This window comes from Hemiscyllium ocellatum, chromosome 1 (assembly GCF_020745735.1).
Source record: "Hemiscyllium ocellatum isolate sHemOce1 chromosome 1, sHemOce1.pat.X.cur, whole genome shotgun sequence".
NCBI classification, from domain to species: domain Eukaryota; kingdom Metazoa; phylum Chordata; class Chondrichthyes; order Orectolobiformes; family Hemiscylliidae; genus Hemiscyllium; species Hemiscyllium ocellatum.
Window position 1 is genome coordinate 103,296,611 of NC_083401.1, and position 22,928 is coordinate 103,319,538.

General features: G+C 45.2%; 1 protein-coding gene across 4 annotated transcripts in view; it reads right to left on the reverse strand.

Moving 5' to 3' along the window:
- Positions 1–22,283, reverse strand: part of slc30a9 (solute carrier family 30 member 9) — a 149,095-nt gene extending 126,812 nt beyond the window's left edge. Inside the window, exons 1-3 of one of the 4 annotated variants that reach the window (XM_060824518.1) lie at positions 22,105–22,283; positions 18,831–18,916; positions 14,088–14,183 (exon numbers count right to left, since the gene is read on the reverse strand). In XM_060824518.1, coding sequence (XP_060680501.1) covers positions 14,088–14,183; positions 18,831–18,842 — 108 coding nt within the window. In that variant the 5' untranslated portion in view covers positions 18,843–18,916; positions 22,105–22,283. The remainder of the gene's footprint in view (positions 1–14,087; positions 14,184–18,830; positions 18,917–22,104) is intronic. The other 3 variants (XM_060824543.1, XM_060824526.1, XM_060824535.1) reach the window with 3 other exon arrangements.
- Positions 22,284–22,928: the final 645 nt, after the last annotated feature.

Genomic DNA, 22,928 nt, shown 5'->3' on the forward strand with positions numbered 1-22,928 from the left:
AGTTAGGTCTGCAGTCCACGGAACATCCAAAGGTAAATTCAGGTGGCTAGCAGTTGTGTCAGGCTCGGCAGTGATCAGAGCGCAGTGTACTGTGGCCCGGTCGTGATGTAGAGTAGAGAACTTCACCGGCACATCAGAGGGCACAGACATGGATCGAGAGTGGTGTAGAGCAGGGCCACGAGTTGAGACTGAGCCTGGTTTAGGTGTGCCCTCATCCGTGTGGGGCCACCCGCCATTGGCTAACCAGTCGTCACCCTACCGGGTGCTGGCCTGCTGCTGGTCAGTGTCGATGCGAGGCGAATTCGTTCAGCGATGTCGGGTGATGTGACCTTCGTAGGCGAGTCGTCGGGGCACACAGTAGTTTCTGATGTAGGCTGCCAATGAGCGAAGGCGTTCGTAGACTGTCGACCTAAGCATCCCCGGGGTATGAGGTTAGGATAGGGCAGGAGTGGGGGAGAGACGTAACGTTGCTGACTGACCGGGTGAGAGGAGCATAGAGAATAAGCACCGAAACCACATGTACGCTGCTCAAGGCAAGAACAGCAGGCATCACCGCACCACAGCAGGGGTGTCCTGCTGGTAGTGAGAGCCAGTGGCTGGTGAGGGAAGTCATTGGGACTTCTGGAATGGCAGGGCCTTGAGAAATGTACACAGAAATAACCGCGAACGACCGAAGTATCCCACCCCAGGTCAATCGAGGCTTAATGTGCAGGAGATGCAGTGAGGGAAAGTGTAGCAATAGGTTAGAGTGGAGGGGGCCTCGCGAGATGGGGTAGTCAAATTCGTGACAGCCATAATAGTTCAGGATGTAGAGGGAAAATCGTAAACCGTAGTACGGGTCGCACAGGAAGATGCTGTGCGTTCCGGCCGAGAAGTTTGGGAAGTGGACGTATCAGGTGAATGGTGTAGCACTACGGCCTGGTAGATGGGTGCAGGGGAGGCACTGCCAGATAGCGGGGTACCTACATTGGGGCTAGGGAGGGGAGCACCATTATTAAAGCAGACACTGTCAGGTACCAGCTAAAACACAGCCATGTAAAGTAAACGCAGCCACTGCAGGCCACATTCCTTGGGGATTAGAACATGTCCGTCAGTTTCAGATCATCCTGTTACAATCTCATTGTTAATAAAGGAAACCGGTAACTATCGGATAGCGTAAATCGCACCGATACTACACTTGATTGATAAAGTACTTGCTAATGCCTCTGCTGACGTCAAACTCATTCGGGTCCTGTGTTAAATGATAATACCTGTATATTCAACTATGAAGAACTATTGTGAACGCCCAGACAGCCAGACGCATGGCAATGAGGAAACCCTTCCAAACAATAAACTCTTAATTTACAAGATCGGGAACTGCTGAACCCAGGATGTCTGCCCATTGTTCAGCACAGCAGGAGCTGGACAGGTATCTCGGGGCAGCCAATAGAGACACTAATCCCTTCACAGACAGGTGAACCGACCAATGAGAAGACCGAACGAGGGAAAACTGACCGGGAACTTGAGGAAGCGCGAAGTATAACTGCACCAGATCCGAAGGGAGAGACAGAACGCCTTCTCCAACGAATTTGCATGCTTTTGAATTCGTTGTATAGTTTGCCAGTCTTGATTCTGTAATAAACGGTGTTTTTTGCTCCAAACTCTAGCCGGTTTGATCTCTCCTTCCAACGAACACGTGGAGACGAGACCATACGGTTTCCGTCTCAACAGATGGTGAGCCCGACGTGATAAGGGAAAGAGACGACCGCAAGTTGGCCACGTTGGCGGACCAGAGGGCAGACAAACTTTCGGCCGAACTTTTAAAAGGGGAGGAAGCGCCTGTTAAAGCAAAGACTTCCAGTAGGTAAAATTTTTAGTTAGACAGTCTTTGTCTGCTCCCTGATCCTCACCAACACAAACAGTACTTTTAAATCAGTTTGGCAGCAACGTTGCAGAGTCCATACTGGTAAGCTATTTTCTCACTTCTTCACTAATACCTGCCTGTTTTCGCAGTACTAAAGTGACTAATTGATCCATGGCTAGCCTGAAGTTAATGCGCAGTTTTTTTGAGTTAAGTTAATGCGTGGATTTCGGATCCTGGACGCAGTTTTTTGAGTTAAGGTAAAGCGTGGCTTACGGAGCCTGGACGCTTTTTGAAATTAATTAATACAGCGCTGACCACACTTGACTGATTGGATCCTTTCTCTTTTTAATAAGCACTTTAACTCCGATAACTATCGATAGACACACTCACTGCTAGCATCCTAAGGGGACAGAGGGCGGATCTCATCTCCTGGATAGGGTTTACCTGCACAGGCGTTTGCCTTAGACCGGTTGTTAAGAGCAGAAGTCTGCCACGCGAAGGTCAGGCTTTTGAAAAACGCACTGGGTTTAAAGCGGTACCCACCAGGTGAGATCCGTCATGGGGGAACTTGAACTTTGGACCACCAAAAATGACCCAATGTCGACCAATACGCCCCGGAGTGCCCTGGTGGCACCTCACGGTTGGCACAGACGTAACTTGGCATGCCCGTTTATTACTGGACAGTGTAACAGTGCACAAGACAGCACTGGATCAAGTGTTTAACCAAGCGCCCGCCCAAAAAGACCTAATATTGACGAGACTAAAAGAGGCCTTCACAGATACGGCGCTAATGACCAAGATTTAAACAGTCTCCTACTCTCGCCGCAATATTCAGTGCGGCAAACAATAGAAACCGGTATTAGGCTACGATTTCACACAGATTGTCAGTTTCTGCGAGGATGTAATGCCTCGATACATGTCACTAAAACTGGGGACAAGGGACTGCGACAGACTGAGACGAGAGTACGGACACACCGACAGTATGCGTGGGTTGGCATGTATGTGGATGAAAACCAGTGTGGGGCCGGCCCAGTGAGAGAGGGACTGAGTGAGTGAGTGCAGTGATTTTAACAGATGTGGCGAACGGAGGTGTCGCAACAAATGTTTCATCCCAGGTCTCGGTGCACAGTGGACCGGCACCAACAGCCTGAGTGACGGACAGGGACCGTGGGAAGCCGCCCAGCAGCCGAAAGCAGTTTTACTGGTGTCGGTGTACGTGAGTGTTGTTCTCTACACTTAGCGGTTTGGGATTGATAACTTAACGGTCTGGGATTTTTCTCCATAGTCTCGTCTTGATTTTTAGGATTAAATGCCGCTTGTCCCCCCACTATCACTTTTAATTACTCTTATACTTGGAAAGGAATACCTGAATGTAGGGAGGCGGCGCAGGAAGGGATGGTTGAGCTTTTTATTTTAATAACACTACGGTTGTGGAATCCTAAGACGGTAAATCCCGGGGTGTCCCGTGCTCACCCTAGTTTTGGCGGGTCACCCTTCTCTGGGCGGGTCACCTTAGTTCTTGGAGGGCTTTCTTGTTTTTGGCGCGAAGGCTCAGGTTGGGCGGGGCCAGCTGACTTTTGGCGCGAACGCTCAGTTGGGGCGGTGCCCGTTCGCTTTTGGCGCGAATGCTCACTCTTGGCAGGATTGCACAGTCTAGAAGGGGCTGCTCGCCTGCGGACGTTCCGCCACCCTATTAGCTCAACTACCGCGCCACCACTACACCGATGGGTCTCTCAAGCGTCATTGCCCTACTTCATGGGATTACTCGATGAACAGGTCCACTTCAGTTACTGGGATGTCGATATGAATCATGCCTCTAACCACATCTTCTCTGACAGGTTGTACCTTTCTAACTCTAACGTCCCGACCAACAACATGCGCATTGCCGTATCGCCATATTGTGCGTTTTCATTTACAACGTTTTGTATGTCCAGTGTTTGGCCGTCCCACTGCCCGAATATCCCCCAACCCACTTATTTTGTCTCTCTTTTTCCCCCGCTGGTCACAGGCCTCAGGCCTCCAACTAGGACGTGCTACTCAGCACACAGCAGGGTGCTTGGCCCATCTCTCTTCCTCGCGGCCGCTCACTCATCTTTTTGTCCGCCGACATGGGTGTTTAGGCCATCCCTTTTCCCCTCGTGTTCACAAAGTGCCAAGAACGAGGGGGGGCCCACCTACTCCTTCTTCCGTCTATGCCCTCCACATTTTTCTGCCCCCTCTCACGGACCCATTTTTATCTCTTCTCCCGAGTCCACAGATTTTTTCTTTCGCTAAAGCATTATGGACGCTCATTTAAAGCAATTTCCTCCTGCTACTTGTCCCCCCCTCCTCAACTTTGCGGCTAGGGAGGGTTGAGCAACTGCTGCCACAGACACTGCCATTTCCAGTCCCTAAAGCGGGTATTGGCAACCATGCGGGGTTGAGAGTGTAGCCTCTACCTGTCTGAGGCTACACTCTCCAATGCTTTGAACATGCAACCTGAAACTGCCAGTCAGTACCAAACCTTCCCATTGAAATCTCGTACAGACTCCTCTTGCCGATTGTACTGCCCTATCCTACAACCCCGCTCCCCATTCCCCACGCCATAGTCACGCCCCTTCATCGTTTTCTCCCAAACCCACACACTTTATGTTCACCGCCGGATCTGAGGTTGTCTTAGTTCTGTCTTTCATTCAGCTTGCATGAATTCAACTGGGTCTTGCTGAATAGAAGATCCGCGGATCCTTACGCTCCATCTCTTTTTAAGGTTTTCAGCTCCCTGAGGTTTTCTACCAGGACACAGTAACTCATCTTCTGGCCTCATCTCTCCATTAGGGCATTTCACTCACTATGCTTCCACTGCCGTGCTCTGCGCCCCATCTTCTTTCCAAAGTCTTATGCTCCCTGAGGTTTCCTACCAGGGTTCGTCACGTCGTCTCCAAAAAACTAAATGGTGCCACCGCCACTGCAAACTTAAAGGTTCCCGACTCCTCTGTTGCACTGTGGGCGCTCACGCCTGCCTTTCATTTTTTTCTGTTACACTCCTGGCCAACGCTCTCTTTTGTCCTCCACCGCACCTACACTATCGGCAGCACTTTGCCGTCGCCTTTTGCTTGAAGGCATTATACATACAATCGCCTCCCACAGGGATCAATACTCAGCTCATGCCCAAATCCTTCAGTCTCTTCAACTGCGAGTAGTCCTCTCCAATTCATCTGTTCATATCTTTTGCAACGCACAGGTACGCACTGAGAACGGCAGGGTCACCAGGTTCCTTTATGATCCTTTTCCCGGGGTATCTTTTAAAGTCTGTTACTTCCCTCAAACTAATCAAATCCACAAGTATTAAACGGAGGAAAGTGCTACACCGACAATTTCTGTCCTGACCTGTCTGACCAGCCTTTTGTAATTCTCTCTCTCTCCTTCCCAACATGCCCGCAGCACCTGCGCACACTCTTTCGGCTAGGGCACACGGCCCCTCACACAAGCAGGTTCTTGCATATACAAGGATTGTACTTGCACCTCTCGTTCTGTCCCTCATTCAGGGAAACAAGCCCCCCCAGGCAAACAGTCCAACTTCGTTCCACCGCAAATCTCCTAATTGCCCAGAGTTTTGCTTTACTCATCAGGGTCCCAGTGAGAAAGGCCCCCTCTCCATAATCATCATCATCATATCTTATACTGAGCTGGCTGGAAACACATAGGCCACTACACGCACCACTTCTCTCATTGCTCCAGGTCAGCACAACCTAATATATCCCTAAAATCACTCGATGAGACAGGACCTCGCGGGGAGGTGCAGACTGAGATGGGAACATGCAGCCCCACCTTGACACGACCCGACATGGGTCCATTTCACTGATATCTTTGCTCTTCTTGTACTTTACTTTGCTGTCTAAACTCTTCATTCAGCCTTATCTTAAGAGATCCACCTTTTTTATCATGGACTCCGCTGCGAGCGAGCAAATAGCCATCAGGATAGGATTGTGCCCTTCAGTTGGTGCTTCAACCTCCTTTTTGTCTACATTTGTCTTTATCCCTTGTGTAGGCGCCTTTTTCTGATGTTACCCATACTTTCCGAATCACAGTCGCGGTTCGCTCTAATATCATACCCAAGTGTCTGGGAGCGAAAATCCCCGCCCTGCCCGCTAGACGGGGTCCCGGCCGCCTTGAGGCTTACGCTGCGCGCCCTGAGAGGTTAGGGGGATCTCCTGCGCTGTGTCTTCCCTAACCACACGGTGGAAATTTACCTGCTCTATTGTCCTGTTGCCACAGAGGTGATGGGGATCCTCATCATTTCCACATTAATGACCCTTATCCTAAACGGTCTCCATGGGTGACTCATCAAACGATTGTCCTACGACAACCCCATTGGTTGGGCGCCCCCAGCACGGGCAGTTCCCCGGGGTGCAAATCAAAATTGCTTGCGCCCCTTACCGCGCAGTATCAAGGCGTACCGTAGGCCTTCCCCTATGCAGTCTATTGCAGTTCCCTTCTCACTATTACCAATCCCACTTCCCTCTCGAGGGACTTACTCTATTTTTTTCGACACAACTCCTGGACGAATGTTTTTACACTTCAAACATTGCGTTTTAAAACATACAGGCGCCTGCGCTCCTGCAGCTGCTAACACACATTCCCATCGAGTCATAACTGCCACTCGTACTATCTTGCATTTGTATCAGTGTGCGGAGTGCTGCTGCTCAAATGGACACGGATTATCCTATTAATTGTCTTCTACAGTCTGCGCACACTTAATTTTAACTTTGTCAGAATATTGCGACTTGACACCGTTTGCGTGACTGCTCCCCGCAATTACCTCACCGACACTGGGCCAGTGTCATGATTACGTTTTTACATTTTTCTTCTGCCTCTTCGTAATTCGATGAACATTAAAACACCTATAGGATAATCTGGCTACTCCTGCCTCGACTGCCTTTTGTAGCAGCCCGTGCTGGGGAGCCTTTTTCTCTGATTTGAGATCACGAATCCCTCTGACTTCCTTGGTGTAAAGTTGTACCCTTTCCCTTACATGAAACCACTCCTTCTACCTCACACAGAGTTCTCTCTATTTTGATGTGACTCCTTTTTGTGGATATTTTTCATTGAAATACTGCCACGTACAGGTCCGCAACTCATAAGAATGGTTAAGGGTTTCACACTACCTTCATTATTTTCACCATTGTCTTTTTATATCTGCCCCCCCATTCCTCTTACACAAATGGTTGAGTACACTCTTCCTGGTTGCATTTGACAGTCCACATGAGCACAGACCTTATGTTCAGGAGTACTGACTGGAGACTTTGGGGACTGCCTCCCGTCCATTCCGGTCTCCCAGACATGCCACCCCAAAGACCCCATACAACACAACACTTTATTTCCCATAGTAGTCACATAGTTCCTGACTGACCCCGCCATATATCACCCTGGTGATGCGGGGACTCCTTTTTACTGCATTCCCACAGCCCCATCTCACTGATTTAAAGGTGATGAGGTATCATTCTTTTTCAACCGGACCCCCATACGTTGAGCTCCACCAGGAGACGCCGCTGCCACCAACTCCGACAACACGACAGCCTGTGTGTGACCTCCTACAAACAGACAGGGACATATCCAATACATGCTGTAATGCGACTTCCGCTCGTGAGCCATGATACCGGGTTTTTTGCTTACGGCCGGTTGCATTAAGGGCGGGCGATGGGGGACCCGCCAGTTAGTCTCTCCACTGGTCTACTACCGCCTTTACATGAGCTCGCGGTTCGGGCGTAGTAGATGCTATCTCTCCAGTGCGTGTCAGCTCCCTCAATGACTTTCTTTCGAATTCGTCTGATCCTGTTGTACTCATGACTAACTTTTCATCTTCATGCACGCTAAATGAAGCCTGGTTGTCCAAAGAGCCCCCACTTATTTATTTTGCCCGATCAAATTGGGGATATGTGAATTGATCCTTCCATAACAGCGGGTGGGTGAGATGTACTGCGTGCCTTAGCAGTTGAGACACTCCTGTTCTCGCAAGCGGCCTTTGCGGACTGTCCAGTATTCCTGACTGGCCTCAGCCACCCTCGGAGGCCACTGACCATGCTACTGAGCTGCCCACGCCTGTCCTTGGGGTGGTGAAACGGATGTCGGCGTCGATTACTCAATGTAGCACGACTGGTTAGCCAATGACGGGTAAGATCCCTCGGGCGAGGGACAACCTAAGACAGGCACAGTCGCGCATTGACATCGGAACGCGTGGCCTCCGTTCGTCTCCATTTGATGCGATTTCTGCCTGCTTGCATCCGTGTCGGATGGTTGGACAGCACTGCTGCTCTCTGGAGCATACTGATCTACGGGACCACCGGGGCACAGTACAGTTTCACACTGGGTTTCACATCTCTAGCGGGTACCTAGCTGCTGGTACCAGGCTGTTCCTACTCCCTTTCCAAACTTACAACACCTACTTACATTTGCCGGCTCTTTGGACTACAGACTTGCGTTTACTAAACGGCTTACTCATTCTAACGCACTCGCGTACATTTTGCCAGCTCTGAATGACTTATTGCAATGCTTGTCTAATCCTGTGCTTTTCGTTATTTCTGCAGACACTGCCTCAATTACTTCAACTATTAGTTTAGCTTAGCATGCAGCTGTGACCATCTATTGCTTAATTGTGTAGCGGCGCGTTTTTCAGGGCACCCTTCATCCCCATATGACTGTCTCCTTAGAACCGGTGAGTCTGGTCGATACAACACCGGACACCGGTGGCCTCATGGGGTTGCGTTCCTTACGGGATAAGGGGGTGTAGCCTCTTTCGAGGCCAAGGGAGGGAATGTTGGGGAGAATCTGCTATCGGGGTACCTACATTGGGGCTAGGGAGGGGAGCACCATTATTAAAGCAGACACTGTCAGGTACCAGCTAAAACACAGCCATGTAAAGTAAACGCAGCCACTGCAGGCCACATTCCTTGGGGATTAGAACATGTCCGTCAGTTTCAGATCATCCTGTTACAATCTCATTGTTAATAAAGGAAACCGGTAACTATCGGATAGTGTAAATCGCACCGATACTACACTTGATTGATAAAGTACTTGCTAATGCCTCCGCTGACGTCAAACTCATTCGGGTCCTGTGTTAAATGATAATACCTGTATATTCAACTATGAAGAACTATTGTGAACGCCCAGACAGCCAGACGCATGGCAATGAGGAAACCCTTCCAAACAATAAACTCTTAATTTACAAGATCGGAAACTGCTGAACCCAGGATGTCTGCCCATTGTTCAGCACAGCAGGAGCTGGACAGGTATCTCGGGGCAGCCAATAGAGACACTAATCCCTTCACAGACAGGTGAACCGACCAATGAGAAGACTGAACGAGGGAAAACTGACCGGGAACTTGAGGAAGCGCGAAGTATAACTGCACCAGATCCGAAGGGAGAGACAGAACGCCTTCTCCAACGAATTTGCATGCTTTTGAATTCGTTGTATAGTTTGCCAGTCTTGATTCTGTAATAAACGGTGTTTTTTGCTCCAAACTCTAGCCGGTTTGATCTCTCCTTCCAACGAACACGTGGAGACGAGACCATACGGTTTCCGTCTCAACAATGTGGATCAATTCTTTAAGTAAATTAGAGGATTTACATAAACATTCTGTACAAAAAAGGACAGGGAACACACAGTCAACCTAATGGTAGATTTTCTTCCAACTATACTGATAGCTGTGGTTAACTGATTTATGCAAACTTCATTACTAAGCAGCGAAAAATGCTAATTTTCCAGTTAGGCAAAAAATGTGCCATTGCAAGAGATCTCTCAAACTAGTCAGGAAAGGGAGAATAGGGGATGTTAAATATTTTTAAATACGTTTAACAAAAAAACTTAACATTCTCTTACCACCACAGGACTTAATCTTTCCAATGTCTCCCCTCTAATTCGTCTCCCAAACTGTATACTTAAAATATTACCACATTCTGCACTGTGCTAATTATTCTTCCTATTGTGCACATTTGCAAACTTCTGTGCCAGCAACACGACTAAAATAATTGTTCTAATTTCTCACTCAATTTTTAATGTCAGCCCACCTAGAAAACCTCTCAGTCATGTGACAAACAGATCTTGTTTTCTTTTCCCCAACTCAACTACTTGGCCCATTCACCTCCACAAGCAGTAGAGCTTAAACCCATGAGGGGCCACAGGTGAAACTTTCTCCTAAAGCACTTGTTGTATTGTGGTAGTGTCCCTAACACTTCAAGACATACCAGCTCCAGAGGTGTGTAATAACACCTCTGAACAGATTGATCAGAATAGATTAAAAACAGAAATACAATCCAGTATTTATAACCTAAATCACGTTTTCAATTAGTTAACTCAAGCCTTGATTGGTCAGCCTCTCGCTCTCTCTTACAAAATACCTTAGTTGTTTTGCTATATTGTGTAAACTATCGTTGCACATTTTAGCCAACTTAAGAAACCATTATTGCATTTTAAGAGATCCGAGCTAGAAGGATATTTTTTCTATTAAAGATAAAGATAAGAAACCAAATATGTTGAATTTAACATGTTCAGATTAACCAATATTGGTAAGAATATAATTAAAAGTATTACTTGGGACCATTATTTTCCAAAAAGATGGTTGATCAGAAATTAAATAATGTGAAGTGCAGTGAGATACTATCAAATTTGAGTTAAATTAAATAATTTTATCAAATCTAATCTGAAAGAAATTGCAAGTTCTCAATGTCTAACTGTTATTTAGATCAAGACAAAAATTTGGAATGGACGGAACAAAGACAGTCTTTGACTGACAGCAAACAAGCTAAACCAAAGCAGACAAAACTAATTGATTCTGAGCTGCTTATAACAGAAACCACGAGGAAATAGTTTCTGATTAGGAGAAATCCAAGACTCAATCATGATTTTTAAGTCACTACATATTTGTACATTGACTGCATCATAGAATCCCCAGAGTGTGAAAACAGGCGTTCAGGCTCAACAAGTCCACACCGAACCTCTGAAGAGTAACCCACCCAGACCCATTCTCCTACTCTATTACTCTCCATTTACCCCTGACTAATGCACCTAACCTAGGCATCCCTGAACACTATGGGCAATTTAACATGGCCAATTCACCTAATCTGCACATCTTTAGATTGTGGGAAGAAACCCATGCTGACATAGGAAGAATGTGCAAACTCCACACAATCACCCGAGGCAGGAATCAAACCCAGGTTCCTCGCACTGTGAGGCAGCAGTGCTAACCACTGAGCCACCGTGCTGCATGATTACATTGTCTCTACAAAATGTTCATCATTTTTTGAACAATTATCAACAGTACTATCAAGCAGCACCTGCTCAGTGTCACCCAGTTTGGGTTCCACCAGGGCCACCAGCTCCTGACCATAGGACAGCCGTGGTTCTATCATGGTCAAAAGGGCTGAATTCTAGGAGATGAGTAGTGCGTGTACTGCATTTGATAGAATATCACATTAAGGAGCGCTGGCAAAAGTGGAATCAATGGGAAACAGGCAAAAGCTCTCCGTAGTCGGAGTCATACCTGGCATGTAGGAAGACAGTTGTGGCAATGGGACATCAGTGACCTCAGATCTAGACATTTCTGCAGGATTCCCGAAGGTAGCACCCTAGACTCAACTGTCTTCAGGTGCTTCAATCACCTTACCCCCACCATAAGATCAGAGATGGGGCAGGGGATGTTTAGCGAAGATCAGCAACATTTGTGACTCCTTAGATATTTGAGCAGTCTATGTTGAAATGTAGCAAGACCTAGACAATATCCACCCCTCTATCCAAAAGTGGCAAGTCTGATTCATGCCACACTAATGCCAGGCAAAGATCTTCTCTAATGAGACGACAATTTAACCATTTCCCTTGACATTCAATGTTATTGCCATCACTGAATCTCCCACTATTTACATTCTGGGGTTACCATTAACTAGAAAATGAACTGAACTAGCCATTTGAATATAACTGCGACAACTGTAGGTCACAGACCACGTATCGTGCAAGTAACTCATCTGCTAAATCCTCAATGTCTGTTTACTATTTAAAAGGCAGAGGTGCGTGATAGAGTACTTCCCACTTGCCTGGATGAGTGGCTGCTGCAACTTCACTCAAGAAGCTTGATTCAATCCAGGACAAAAGCAGCCTGCTTGATTTGGTACCAAATTCACTCTCACTGACACTCTGTAGATGTGTACTGTCTACAATGCACTCCAGAAATTCAAAGATCCTTAAATAGCACCTTCCAAACTATCCTACCATACAGATGGATAAATGCAGCAGATACATGGGAACACTAACAGTTGCAAGTTCCCCTCCAAAACATTCACCATCCTGACTTGGAAATATATTGCTGTTCCTTCAGTGTAGTGGGTCAAATTATTGATCAGTCTGCCTAATGGCTAATAACACATAGGTTGCAGCAGTTAAGACGACAATTCAAGCGCAACTAGTAATTAAATAAACCACACAGCTAGAAAACCATGAAGTTTCTTCAACTACATTGAAGAAACTTCATAAATCAGAATAAATTAACGAGACAGATCTTCAAGAAAATGAAACTGGATAGATCCAACTCACCCAGTTTCTATGCACTAAAGTACGCAAACCAGGGGCTCCCCTCAGACCCATAGCCTCTATTTGAAATACCGACATGCAGACTAGCCAATGAACTCCACGGAAAACTAAAATACCTAGAATTCCTGAACACCAAAGACACTAAGGTAGAAGAGGACAAAACAATGGTCTCCTTTCACATCAATTAACATCAGCCTGGCCAAAGAAACACTGACCACACTATGAGAGGAACCTAGGACACAAATACCAGACAGCACCAACTTCATCAGCAAGGACAACATCAAGCAACATAGACCTGTGCCTCACTACCCACTTCACCTTCAATGACAAACAAAAATCAATGGAATACCCATGGGATCACCAATATCAGGCTTCTTAGCAGATATAGTTATGCACAGACTCAAATGAACAGTTCTCCCACTATCCAACCCAAACACTAGGTCCGCTACGAGGATGACACTGGTCATTACAAAATGGAACAAATTAGAGGAAACCAACAATGTCCTTACTGGCATAAAACTCACAAGAGGAGGAAAAACAGACTCCTCTTCCTAGATGTCACAGTGGAACGAATAGTTAACGAAGAACTTCAGGTCGGCATCTACAGGAAAGCAACACACACAGACCAGATACTTAAATACAGATGCAATCATCTCAACACCCACAAATGGAGCTGCATCAGGACACTATCAGGCCACAACACACTGCAGCACCCAGGAACTATGAACAGCCTAAGAAAAATACCTATACAAGAAGAATGGCACCCAATAAACATAGTCCACCAATTCCTAAAGAGCAAAGCCAAGCAAGCAGACAATGTGCCCAGAAACTCTAGTCACATTACATCACTGAAATGACTACCAAACTACTCTGACCCTCAGCATCATGGTAGCCCACAAATGTACCAACACACAAACAGCGGCTCAAGAACCTAACAGACCCTATACAAACAAACAACTAGCAAAACGCATGTCATTTACAAAATACCATGCAAAGGCTGTAACAAACACTACATCAGACAGAGAGGCAGAAAATTAGCCACCAGGATACATGAACACCAACTAGCCACCAAAAGACATGACCAACCATCACGAGTATACTCACACACAAACCAAGGAGGACACCACTTTGACCGGGACAATACATCCATCCTAGGACAGGCTAAACAAAGAGACGCATGGGAACTCCTCGAGGCCTGGCGTTCAAACCGGAACTCTATCAATAAACACATCAACTTGGACACCATTTACCAACCATAGAGAAAGAACTGGAAATGATATCATCCACCTTAACAGACCAAGACATATAAATAGAAAGCGGGACAGAGCAGCAGCATTTCACAGAGGCTCACCGATGACGTTGCCTAGCATGGTGATGAAACGTCTGAAAACAAACCTTCCAGCTCAACCCGAGCTGCAAATGTTCTCAACAATTGCAGTAATTAAGTAGTTACACCCCCCCACCCCCCAACAAGAGACAACATTCTGTGTGAACCATCAAAATCCTTAATTTTAAAACCATTCACCACCTCACAACTCAGCATTTTCTTTTTAGTCAAGAGAAAAAGAGACTCGGCCTCTCCGTCCTTATCAGGACTTCAATGTCGTGTTGATGAGATTTAAAATTAGAGCTTGCAACTTTCCAACTTATTTACAATTTAATCTAATTAAAGAATAGATAATTGCTTACCCTGCTAACATTGATTCCAAAGATACTGTAGGAAGTGGGACACACTTTTGACAGGCAGTTGACCAGAATCTCAAATGCAAATAATCCACAAAAGATCTGTGGGCAAGCGCAAGTGAAATTAATGAAATTCTAATCTATTATATTTTCACCTGACAATTATGCAAACACTTAATTTCAATTGTTTGTAGAGCTGAAGGACCAGAATATACTTTGAAATGCTCATAATACAGGTGATGATTAAGTAGATGGCAAGTTAAGACAAAACACAAGGAGCAACCAAATTATATTATAGCACTCAAATCAAGTTTTGTAACAATTTCTAGACAGATTATGCAGATTTTCTCATTTTTTAAAAAAAAAGTCAGATTTAGAAATACAAATTGAAAAAAATAATTTCAATTATTTTTAGCTTGCTGTATGAACAAAATCAATGAAGAGATGCAACACATTCACTAGCGACAACAACTTAACCTTGAATAAGGCAGGAGTGTTATAGAAAAATTTAAAATTATGAAGGAAACAGATAAGATAGAAGCAGGAAGGCTATTTCCAATGGCAGGTGAAACTAGAACTAGAGGTCTTAGCTCAAAACAACAAGGAGCAGATTAAGGACTGAGCCAAAGAGGAACTTCTCCCAAGCGTTGTGCATGTGTGGAATTTCCTGCTCAGTGAAACAGTTGAGGCTACCTTGCTCAATGCTTTTAAGGCAAAGGCAGGCGATTTTTGAACAGTAAAGGAATTAAGGATATGGTGAGTAAGCAAATAGGTGGAGCCAAGTCCATGAAAAAGATCAGCCATGATCTTATTGAATGGCAGTGCAGGATCAATGGCCATCTAGTCTGTTGTGGTTCTGTTCGTCGAGCTGGAAGTTTTTGTTGCAAACGTTTTGTCCCCTGGCTAGGTGACATCATCAGTGCTTTGCAGCCTCCTGCGAAGCGCTTCTTTGATGTTTCTTCCGGTATTTACAGTGGTCTGTCCTTGCCGCTTCCGGTTGTCAGTTTCAGCTGTCCGCTATAGTGGTTGGTATATTGGGTCCAGGTCAATGTGTTTGTTGATGGAGTTTGTAGATGAATGCCATGCCTCTAGGAATTCCCTGGCTGTTCTCTGTTTGGCTTGCCCTATGATAGTGGTGTTGTCCCAGTCAAATTCATGTTGCTTGTTGTCTGTGTGTGTGGCTACTAGGGATAGCTGGTCATGTCGTTTTGTGGCTAGTTGATGTTCATGTATGCGGATTGTTAGCTGTCTTCCTGTTTGTCCTATATAGTGTTTTGTGCAGTCCTTGCATGGTATTTTGTACATTACATTAGTTTTGCTCATGTTGGGTATCGGGTCCTTCGTTCTAGTGAGTTGTTGTCTGAGCGTGGCTGTTGGTTTGTGTGCCGTTATGAGTCCTAAGGGTCGCAGTAGTCTGGCTGTCAGTTCTGAAACGCTCCTGACGTATGGTAGCGTGGCTAGTCCTTTGGGTTGTGGCATGTCCTCGTTCCGTGGTCTTTCTCTTAGGCATCTTTTGATGAAGTTGCTCGGGTATCCGTTTTTGGTGAATTCCTTGTATAGGTGTTCCTCTTCTTTTTGCAGTTCTGGTGTGCTGCAGTGTGTTGTGGCCCTTTTGAATAGTGTCCTGATGCAGCTTCGTTTGTGTGTGTTGGGGTGGTTACTTTCATAGTTTAGGACTTGGTCTGTGTGTGTTGCTTTCCTGTATACCCTTGTGGTGAATTCTCCGTTCGGTGTTCTCTGTACTATCACGTCTAGGAATGGCCAAAAACGGATACCCGCGCAACTTCATCAAAAGATGCCTAAGAGAAAGACCACGGAACGAGGACATGCCACAACCCAAAGGACTAGCCACACTACCATACATCAGGAGCGTTTCTGAACTGACAGCCAGACTACTGCGACCCTTAGGACTCATAACGGCACACAAACCAATAGCCACGCTCAGACAACAACTCACTAGAACGAAGGACCCGATACCCAACATGAGCAAAACTAATGTAACGTACAAAATATCATGCAAGGACTGCACAAAACACTATGTAGGACAAACAGCAAGACAGCTAACAATCCGCATACATGAACATCAACTAGCCACGAAACGAAACGACCAGTTATCCCTAGTAGCCACACACACACAGACAACAAGCAACATGAATTTGACTGGGACAACACTACTATCATAGGGCAAGCCAGACAGAGAACAGCCAGGGAATTCCTAGAGGCATGGCATTCATCCACAAACTCCATCAACAAACACATCGACCTGGACCCAATATACCAACCACTACAGCGGACAGCTGAAACTGACAACCGGAAGCGGCAAGGACAGACCACTATAAATACCGGAAGAAACATCAAAGAAGCGCTTCGCAGGAGACTCCAAAGCACTGATGATGTTGCCTAGCCAGGGGACGAAACGTTTGCAACAAAAACTTCCAGCTCGGCGAACAGAACCACAACAACAAGCACCCGAGCTACAAATCTTCGCACAAACCATCTAGTCTACTCCTACTTCTTTTGCTTTTATGATTTTCTATCTGCAAGGGCAGGATTACTGGCTGAGCCAATAAACAAATTAAAAAGTGTTATGAAGAAGTGATGATTATTCAAAAGAATCAGTTAAGTAATGAGAAAAATTTAAAAATCTTGTGTGCATTGCTGGATCATGGCAGTCACTGTAATAAACCATTGTTGAAGTACAATCCACAGGGAATTAGTCAGCAGATAAACAAATAGCAATAAGATATAGTGAACAATCAAGGAAGAGTGGTTCAGCTTAGGAGAGGAAAACAAATCTACCAGTGCTACTGTTCAAGATTGTCAGTTCGTTGATTTAGATCTTTCTAATCAACCTGTTCTGACATGTCTCAACCTGCGATAGGTGAGACTTGAATCCAGTTCTTCGAGCCCAGAGGTGGGGGCACTACTGTTAATCCAGAGACCGCTCGCACCCTCCCCATCACCCACCCCAGTCCACATATGTACTCTAAAAGTACATCAATGGAACTACACATCCGACATGACATCAAAAATTCAGAACTAAAGGAAAAAATGTTCTATAATCAAACCAGCATACATTGTGAGATTTGGTTGATCAAAATTGCATTTTTAAAGCACCTGTAATAGCAAAGCATATTTTAAAATACTTTATCTCAAGTTTCAACAATTTTAGCTGGAAGACATTAAGTAATAAAACAGTGAGATTTTAAAAAGGTTTAAACAAGAAATTAGGGGACTGGCAAATAATATACACCAGCAAGGACAGAAGTGATAGAGCTTAAGTGACGAATTGGATAGACAGCAGAATTTGGGGCGCATTGAAAAAGAGAGAATATGAAGATTGGAAGGCATTTCATTAGTCAAACATATGGTGGGACAGATGCAAGATATGCAATGGAGACACATGAAAAGTAGTTATAATGCGACAACGGGTGAGTTGACATTCAGCTCAAATGAGATATTTCTGTCAAAAAGTACATCTAATAGAAACTGTAGTGGATTCATAATTAGATATCTTGCAAAGAAAGTGTAGAAACCAAGAGGTAAAGATGAATTATCATCATCTCACATGGAATGAGAGTGTACCAGCAGCATGCTGAGATGCAGTGCCCCCACCGCTAAACCTGGAGGCCCAGTTAAAAACCCCACTTGCTCCAGAGCTGGGTAATAAGATTTCTGAACAAGTTGATGAGAAATTGTTAAGATAGCAGAGGTAGTCATTCAGCACACAATGTAAATAATGTCTCTGAAAATGTTTCTTTTATAATGAATCTTGTTCCTCTCTGTAACCCTGTAATTACCTTTACCTTCAAAAGGTAACAAAAACAACATTCTTTTGAAAGTTGCCATTGAATCGGTTTTCACTATCCATCTAAGCAGTAAATCCTAGATCACTAGGTGAAAGTGAGGACTGCAGATGCTGGAGATTAGAGTAGAAAGTGTGGTGCTGGAAAAGCAGAGGTAACGCAGCATCTGAGGAGCAGGAAAATCAATGTTTCGGACAAAAGCCCTTCATTTTCTTGCTCCACGGATGCTGCCTGACCTGCTGTGCTTTTTCAGCACCACGATCTCAACATCCTAGATCACTGATCATCACACAGGTGTTGCTGGCTGGGCCAAAATTAATCGCTCATCTCTAGCTGCTGTTGCTACTACGGAAGGTCATAGAAAGATTGAACATTTAAGGCACTCCTTAATTAGATGCTGGTGCAGTTTATCGAGCTGTACTTGTGTGTGTTTTCTTTGTTTTTCTTTTAATTCCAGGTGCGTAATCAAATGTGTAACCAAGATGGTGCAGAGAATGGCACATTTATACACTTCTAATTGCAGTCCTGTATTCTTACACTGGATTTTATTTTATATTACATGTATTACTGTTACAAAATATTGAAAGGTGTTGCATAATGTCAATCTTAAAACAAAAATAAACCAAAACAGAACATAAAGGCAGAAAAATTAAGAAATAAAGAAAAAAAGAGTCTTCAACTTTACAGTTGTTCTTGTTAAGTACTCCACCATGGACCTGGTGGCCAGGCAGGAGTCCCCTTCACAGTGCTGCTATTGGAATGCAAGTTGTTACTCTTGTCATCTCACCTGCACCCCACCAATGCCACAGGCAACCCAAACTCAACTCTGTCACTACCACGAGCCCACCTTGCTGCTGCCACCAGGTCTTGTAATGGACCCAAACTCTCCGCCACCTCTATTAACATGCGCTGGACACAGATACTACTGAGAACCCAGACTCACCACTGCCACCATGAGTCCATGCTCCTGGATCTACTCGAGTCTGCATTGGGATCACTCACTGCCAATGCTATTGCCACAATCGAGCTCTTCAATTAGCAAGATAAAAGAAAAACAAAAAAAAGTGGAAAGAGCAGATGAGACAAGTTCAGAAATGCTACTCCAGCACCATCTCACCAGAAAAGTTTTCTACACAGTTTTGTAAGTTGAGTGCACAAGACCATAAAACCTAATTCTTAAAAGTTTATATTCCTTATCTAACCTCATCTATCTGTGTCTATGGAATAGGGTCAAGTAAAATAGGAAAATAAGAGAAGGCTTCATAGAATCCCTACAGTGTGGAAGCAGGACATCTGGCCCAACAAGTCCAATCAGACACATACCCACTACCTTATTACTCTACACTTACCCCTGACTAATGCACCTAACCTACATCCCTGAATACTACAGACAATTTATCATCTAACCTGCACATCTTTGGACTGTGGGAGGAAACCCACACTGACACAGGGAGAATGTGTAAACTCCACACAGATAGTCGTCAGAGACTGGAATCGAACTCAGTGAAAGAATGGTGGTAGTGCCTCTACCTCTAAACCAGGATGTCTGGGTTCAACCCTGAGCAGGTTGATTAGAAAAGGTCTGATTCATTTGAACAACTTCTGCTTTTCATTTATGTCAGTTTATTCAGGCAATTTTGACAGCTCAATTCATACATACATCAAAGTAAGACCTGACCCCAAAACATGTTTAGGCATGACCAGCAGGTACAGCATGTTAAATGTAGTATCAGCTGGGCTGTCAAATCCATCTCAACAAAAGCCCATCTTTTGCTTCATAGCAGGTTATGATTACTATTAGTTACAAGTGAATGTCAGTCACTACACTGCTTATTTAGAAAAGTGACAAGATCAGACACAGCATAAATTTACAAAAGAGAAATCACATTTGAAAAATCAGCTGCAATTTTGAAGATGTTTGTAACTAGGAGAGTTGAAGGGGGAAGAAAGCAGATGTGGCTTACTTGGATTTTCAGAGGGCTTTCAACAAAGTCAATGGAATAGGGTCATCAAGGAAAATAGGTAAATTGACCAAGAAAAGGCTTGTAGAAAAGCAGGGGAAATAGAGAATTCTTACCTGGGAAGCACAAAACTTAAGAACATGAAATGAAAGCACAAGGGATTTAGGGTAATTAGCATGGACAGAGAACTGGTTTGACTGACAGGGAACAGAGTAGAATTAAACAGGTCTTTCCCTGAACTGGTAACAGTGATTAGAGGAACACTGCATGGACCACAGCTATTCACAATATACATTAATGGAAGGTAATTAAAAGTTTGCAGTTGACACAAAGGTGGATGAGAGCAAGCTGTGAGGAGAATGCAGAGGTGCTTCAGTGTTGTTTGAACCAATTGAGTTAGAGAGAAACTGGATGGCAGGCAAAATATAATGTGGAGAAATGAGGTTATCCACTTTGGTAGCAAAAACAGGAAGGCATATTACTATCTAAATGGCAAAAGATTGAGAAAGGGGAAAGATGCAAAAAGGCTTTGTACAAGTCGCTTAAAGCAAGCATGCAGATACAGTAGGTTGAAGATTCAAGCATAGGTGCAGAGATATCTTGTTGCAATTGTACAGGGCCTTGAGAGACCAAAACTGGAGTATTGTTTAGAGTTTTGGTCTGCTGATCAGAGAATAGATCCTCTGGCTATAGAAGGAGTGCAAAGATTTACCAAACTGTTGATAGTGAATGGTCCAATTTAAATTTTTAAATGTATTGAAGATGGCTAGCTAAGTAAACATTTATTGCCCATTTCAAATTGCTCAAAACAAAAAAATGGTGGTTAGCTGTGTTCTTGAAGTGCTGTTTATCAAGCCAGTGACCACACATTAGAATTGACCAGATTGCCTACAGTGTGGAAACAGACCCTGTGGCCCAACAAGTCTACACTGACCCTCTGAAGAATAGCCCACCCAGACTCATTTCCCTACACTTACCCCTGCCTAATGCACCTAACACTATGCCAACGCTAAATTGCCAAATTCAACTTTCCTATGCATAGTTTGGAATGTGGGAGGAAACCCACACAGACACAGGAAGAATGTACAAACTCCACATGCACACCACTTTTTCCTCTTCCCACTCCTTTCCCCACCATTGATGTTGACAATGTGACATTTAGCAACTGAAATGCTGATAAATGTGAAGGGTTAGATTTTTTTTTGGATGGATATGGTTATTGTGCTGCACCATTGCCAGGTAATGTTGCTTGCCTCTGACAGCCTGTAAATTTCCAGGTCTTTCTGCATTGATATGGAACATTGCGCAATCTTCAAACATTCTGATAGCTGACTCATGGCAGCCAGAGGGTCATTGATGAAGCTGCTAGAGATGGTGGGGCCGAGGACACTAGCCCGAGGAACTCATGTAGAGACGTGCTGGGGCTGAGAAAAGTGATCACCAGCAACCACAACCATCTACCTTTTATAATAGTCATGACTCCAACCATTAGAGATTTGCCAAAATCTAATCAACTCCGTTTTCGTTTGGGCTATTTGCTTTCATGCTTAGTCCAATGCTGTCCCGATTGACTAAATACACTTAGTTCTGGATTAGTGGTGCTGGAAGAGCACAGCAGTTCAGGCAGCATCCAAAGTGCAGTGCCTACGTTTGGGGTCTGCCTGACTTAACAGGGTTCAAAGACTTATGCTTTTTTAATAAAAAAGCTAAATGCAGTGTTTCCATATCAGGTGATGAGATGTCACATGATCAAGCCTTGCGGACATCCGACCGGAGTTGGTCAACCTTTCTAACGTTTACCAGTTCAGAAGGTTCCTGCGGATTTCAGGGCACGGCGCTAAGGCCGCTGCGTGCGGGGCTGGTAGTCTAGCCATTCCAGTGGCGATTTTTTTTAAAAAAAACAGACAAAAAGGGAGGTAAATCCGACAGTAGCAAGTACTTGAGCGCCTCTGCGAAACGAAACAGGGAAATCAAGAAACCACTGGCAATCTCTCCGCGGACGGAGTGCGCTGAACCCGACTAGAATAAATAGAGGGAGGTCGGATCCACCTCCTCCTCCTTCAGCTCGAGGGCCGCCGGCCGTTGCGTTTAAACATTTGAATCAGTCGAACCGCCTAGCGCGAGCCCAAACCGCCAGAAGCTCTCCATCCACTGACGTGCCCCATCTTTACTATTTAATGGCGTACCGCTTGATATTGGAAACCCCCTCCTCCTCCTCCTCCTCCAAACCTGTGTGTGTGTGTCTCGCCCGCTCACCTGTCTGCGTGTTCCTGCCAGTAAGTAACACCCGCTTGTCCCTCTTTAAATCGGCTCATGGCGCACTCTCCCCCTGACTGATTGCCTGCCCTGTCATCGCCTCCCTGCCAGCAGCCTCCACTTCAGCGGAACACCCTCCCGGAGAAGCCGAACCTCGCGAGAGTGCTCCGCCGCCAGCCTATCACAGCCCTCCTCTCTTTGCGTCACAATGGGAACAGGCGGCCTCTCGATGGCGTAGTGAGCTCTGATTGGAGGGTCTAGCGTTGCAGCATTTTGAGCACCCAGGTGATGGTTGCCGGACAACGGACTTCATTGCTCAAGGTGCAAGGGATCCGGGTTGAAGTATTATCCATCAACATTAAAGTACCGCGTGTTTGAAGAGGGATTTCATCTATCGGCAGACAATGGATATTGCTAGGCGGAATGGATATTGCTGACAACAGAGGACTGAAGTACTGCGATATAAATACTGTACACACAGACTTGCAGGGACGAGCGCCAAATTTGAGGGAGCTGCCTCACAGAATAGTGAAAACAATTGCTGGAGATCACAGATAATCGGAACTCTGATGAAGACTCATCTAGACTCGAAACGTTGGCTTGCTCTCTCTCTCTCTCTCTATGGATGCTGCCTAACCCGCTGTGTCCTCCAGCAATTGTTCTTTTCAGTACAGATTTGCATTAATTTGCTCTTACATTTTGTCTCACAGACTAGGCAGGCATAGACAGTCTCTCAGTCATACTTTACAAACAATGTTCCAGACATCACCATGATCATTCCTGAATATGTCCTCCCGCCACTGGCAGGACAGTCTAGCTCAGGT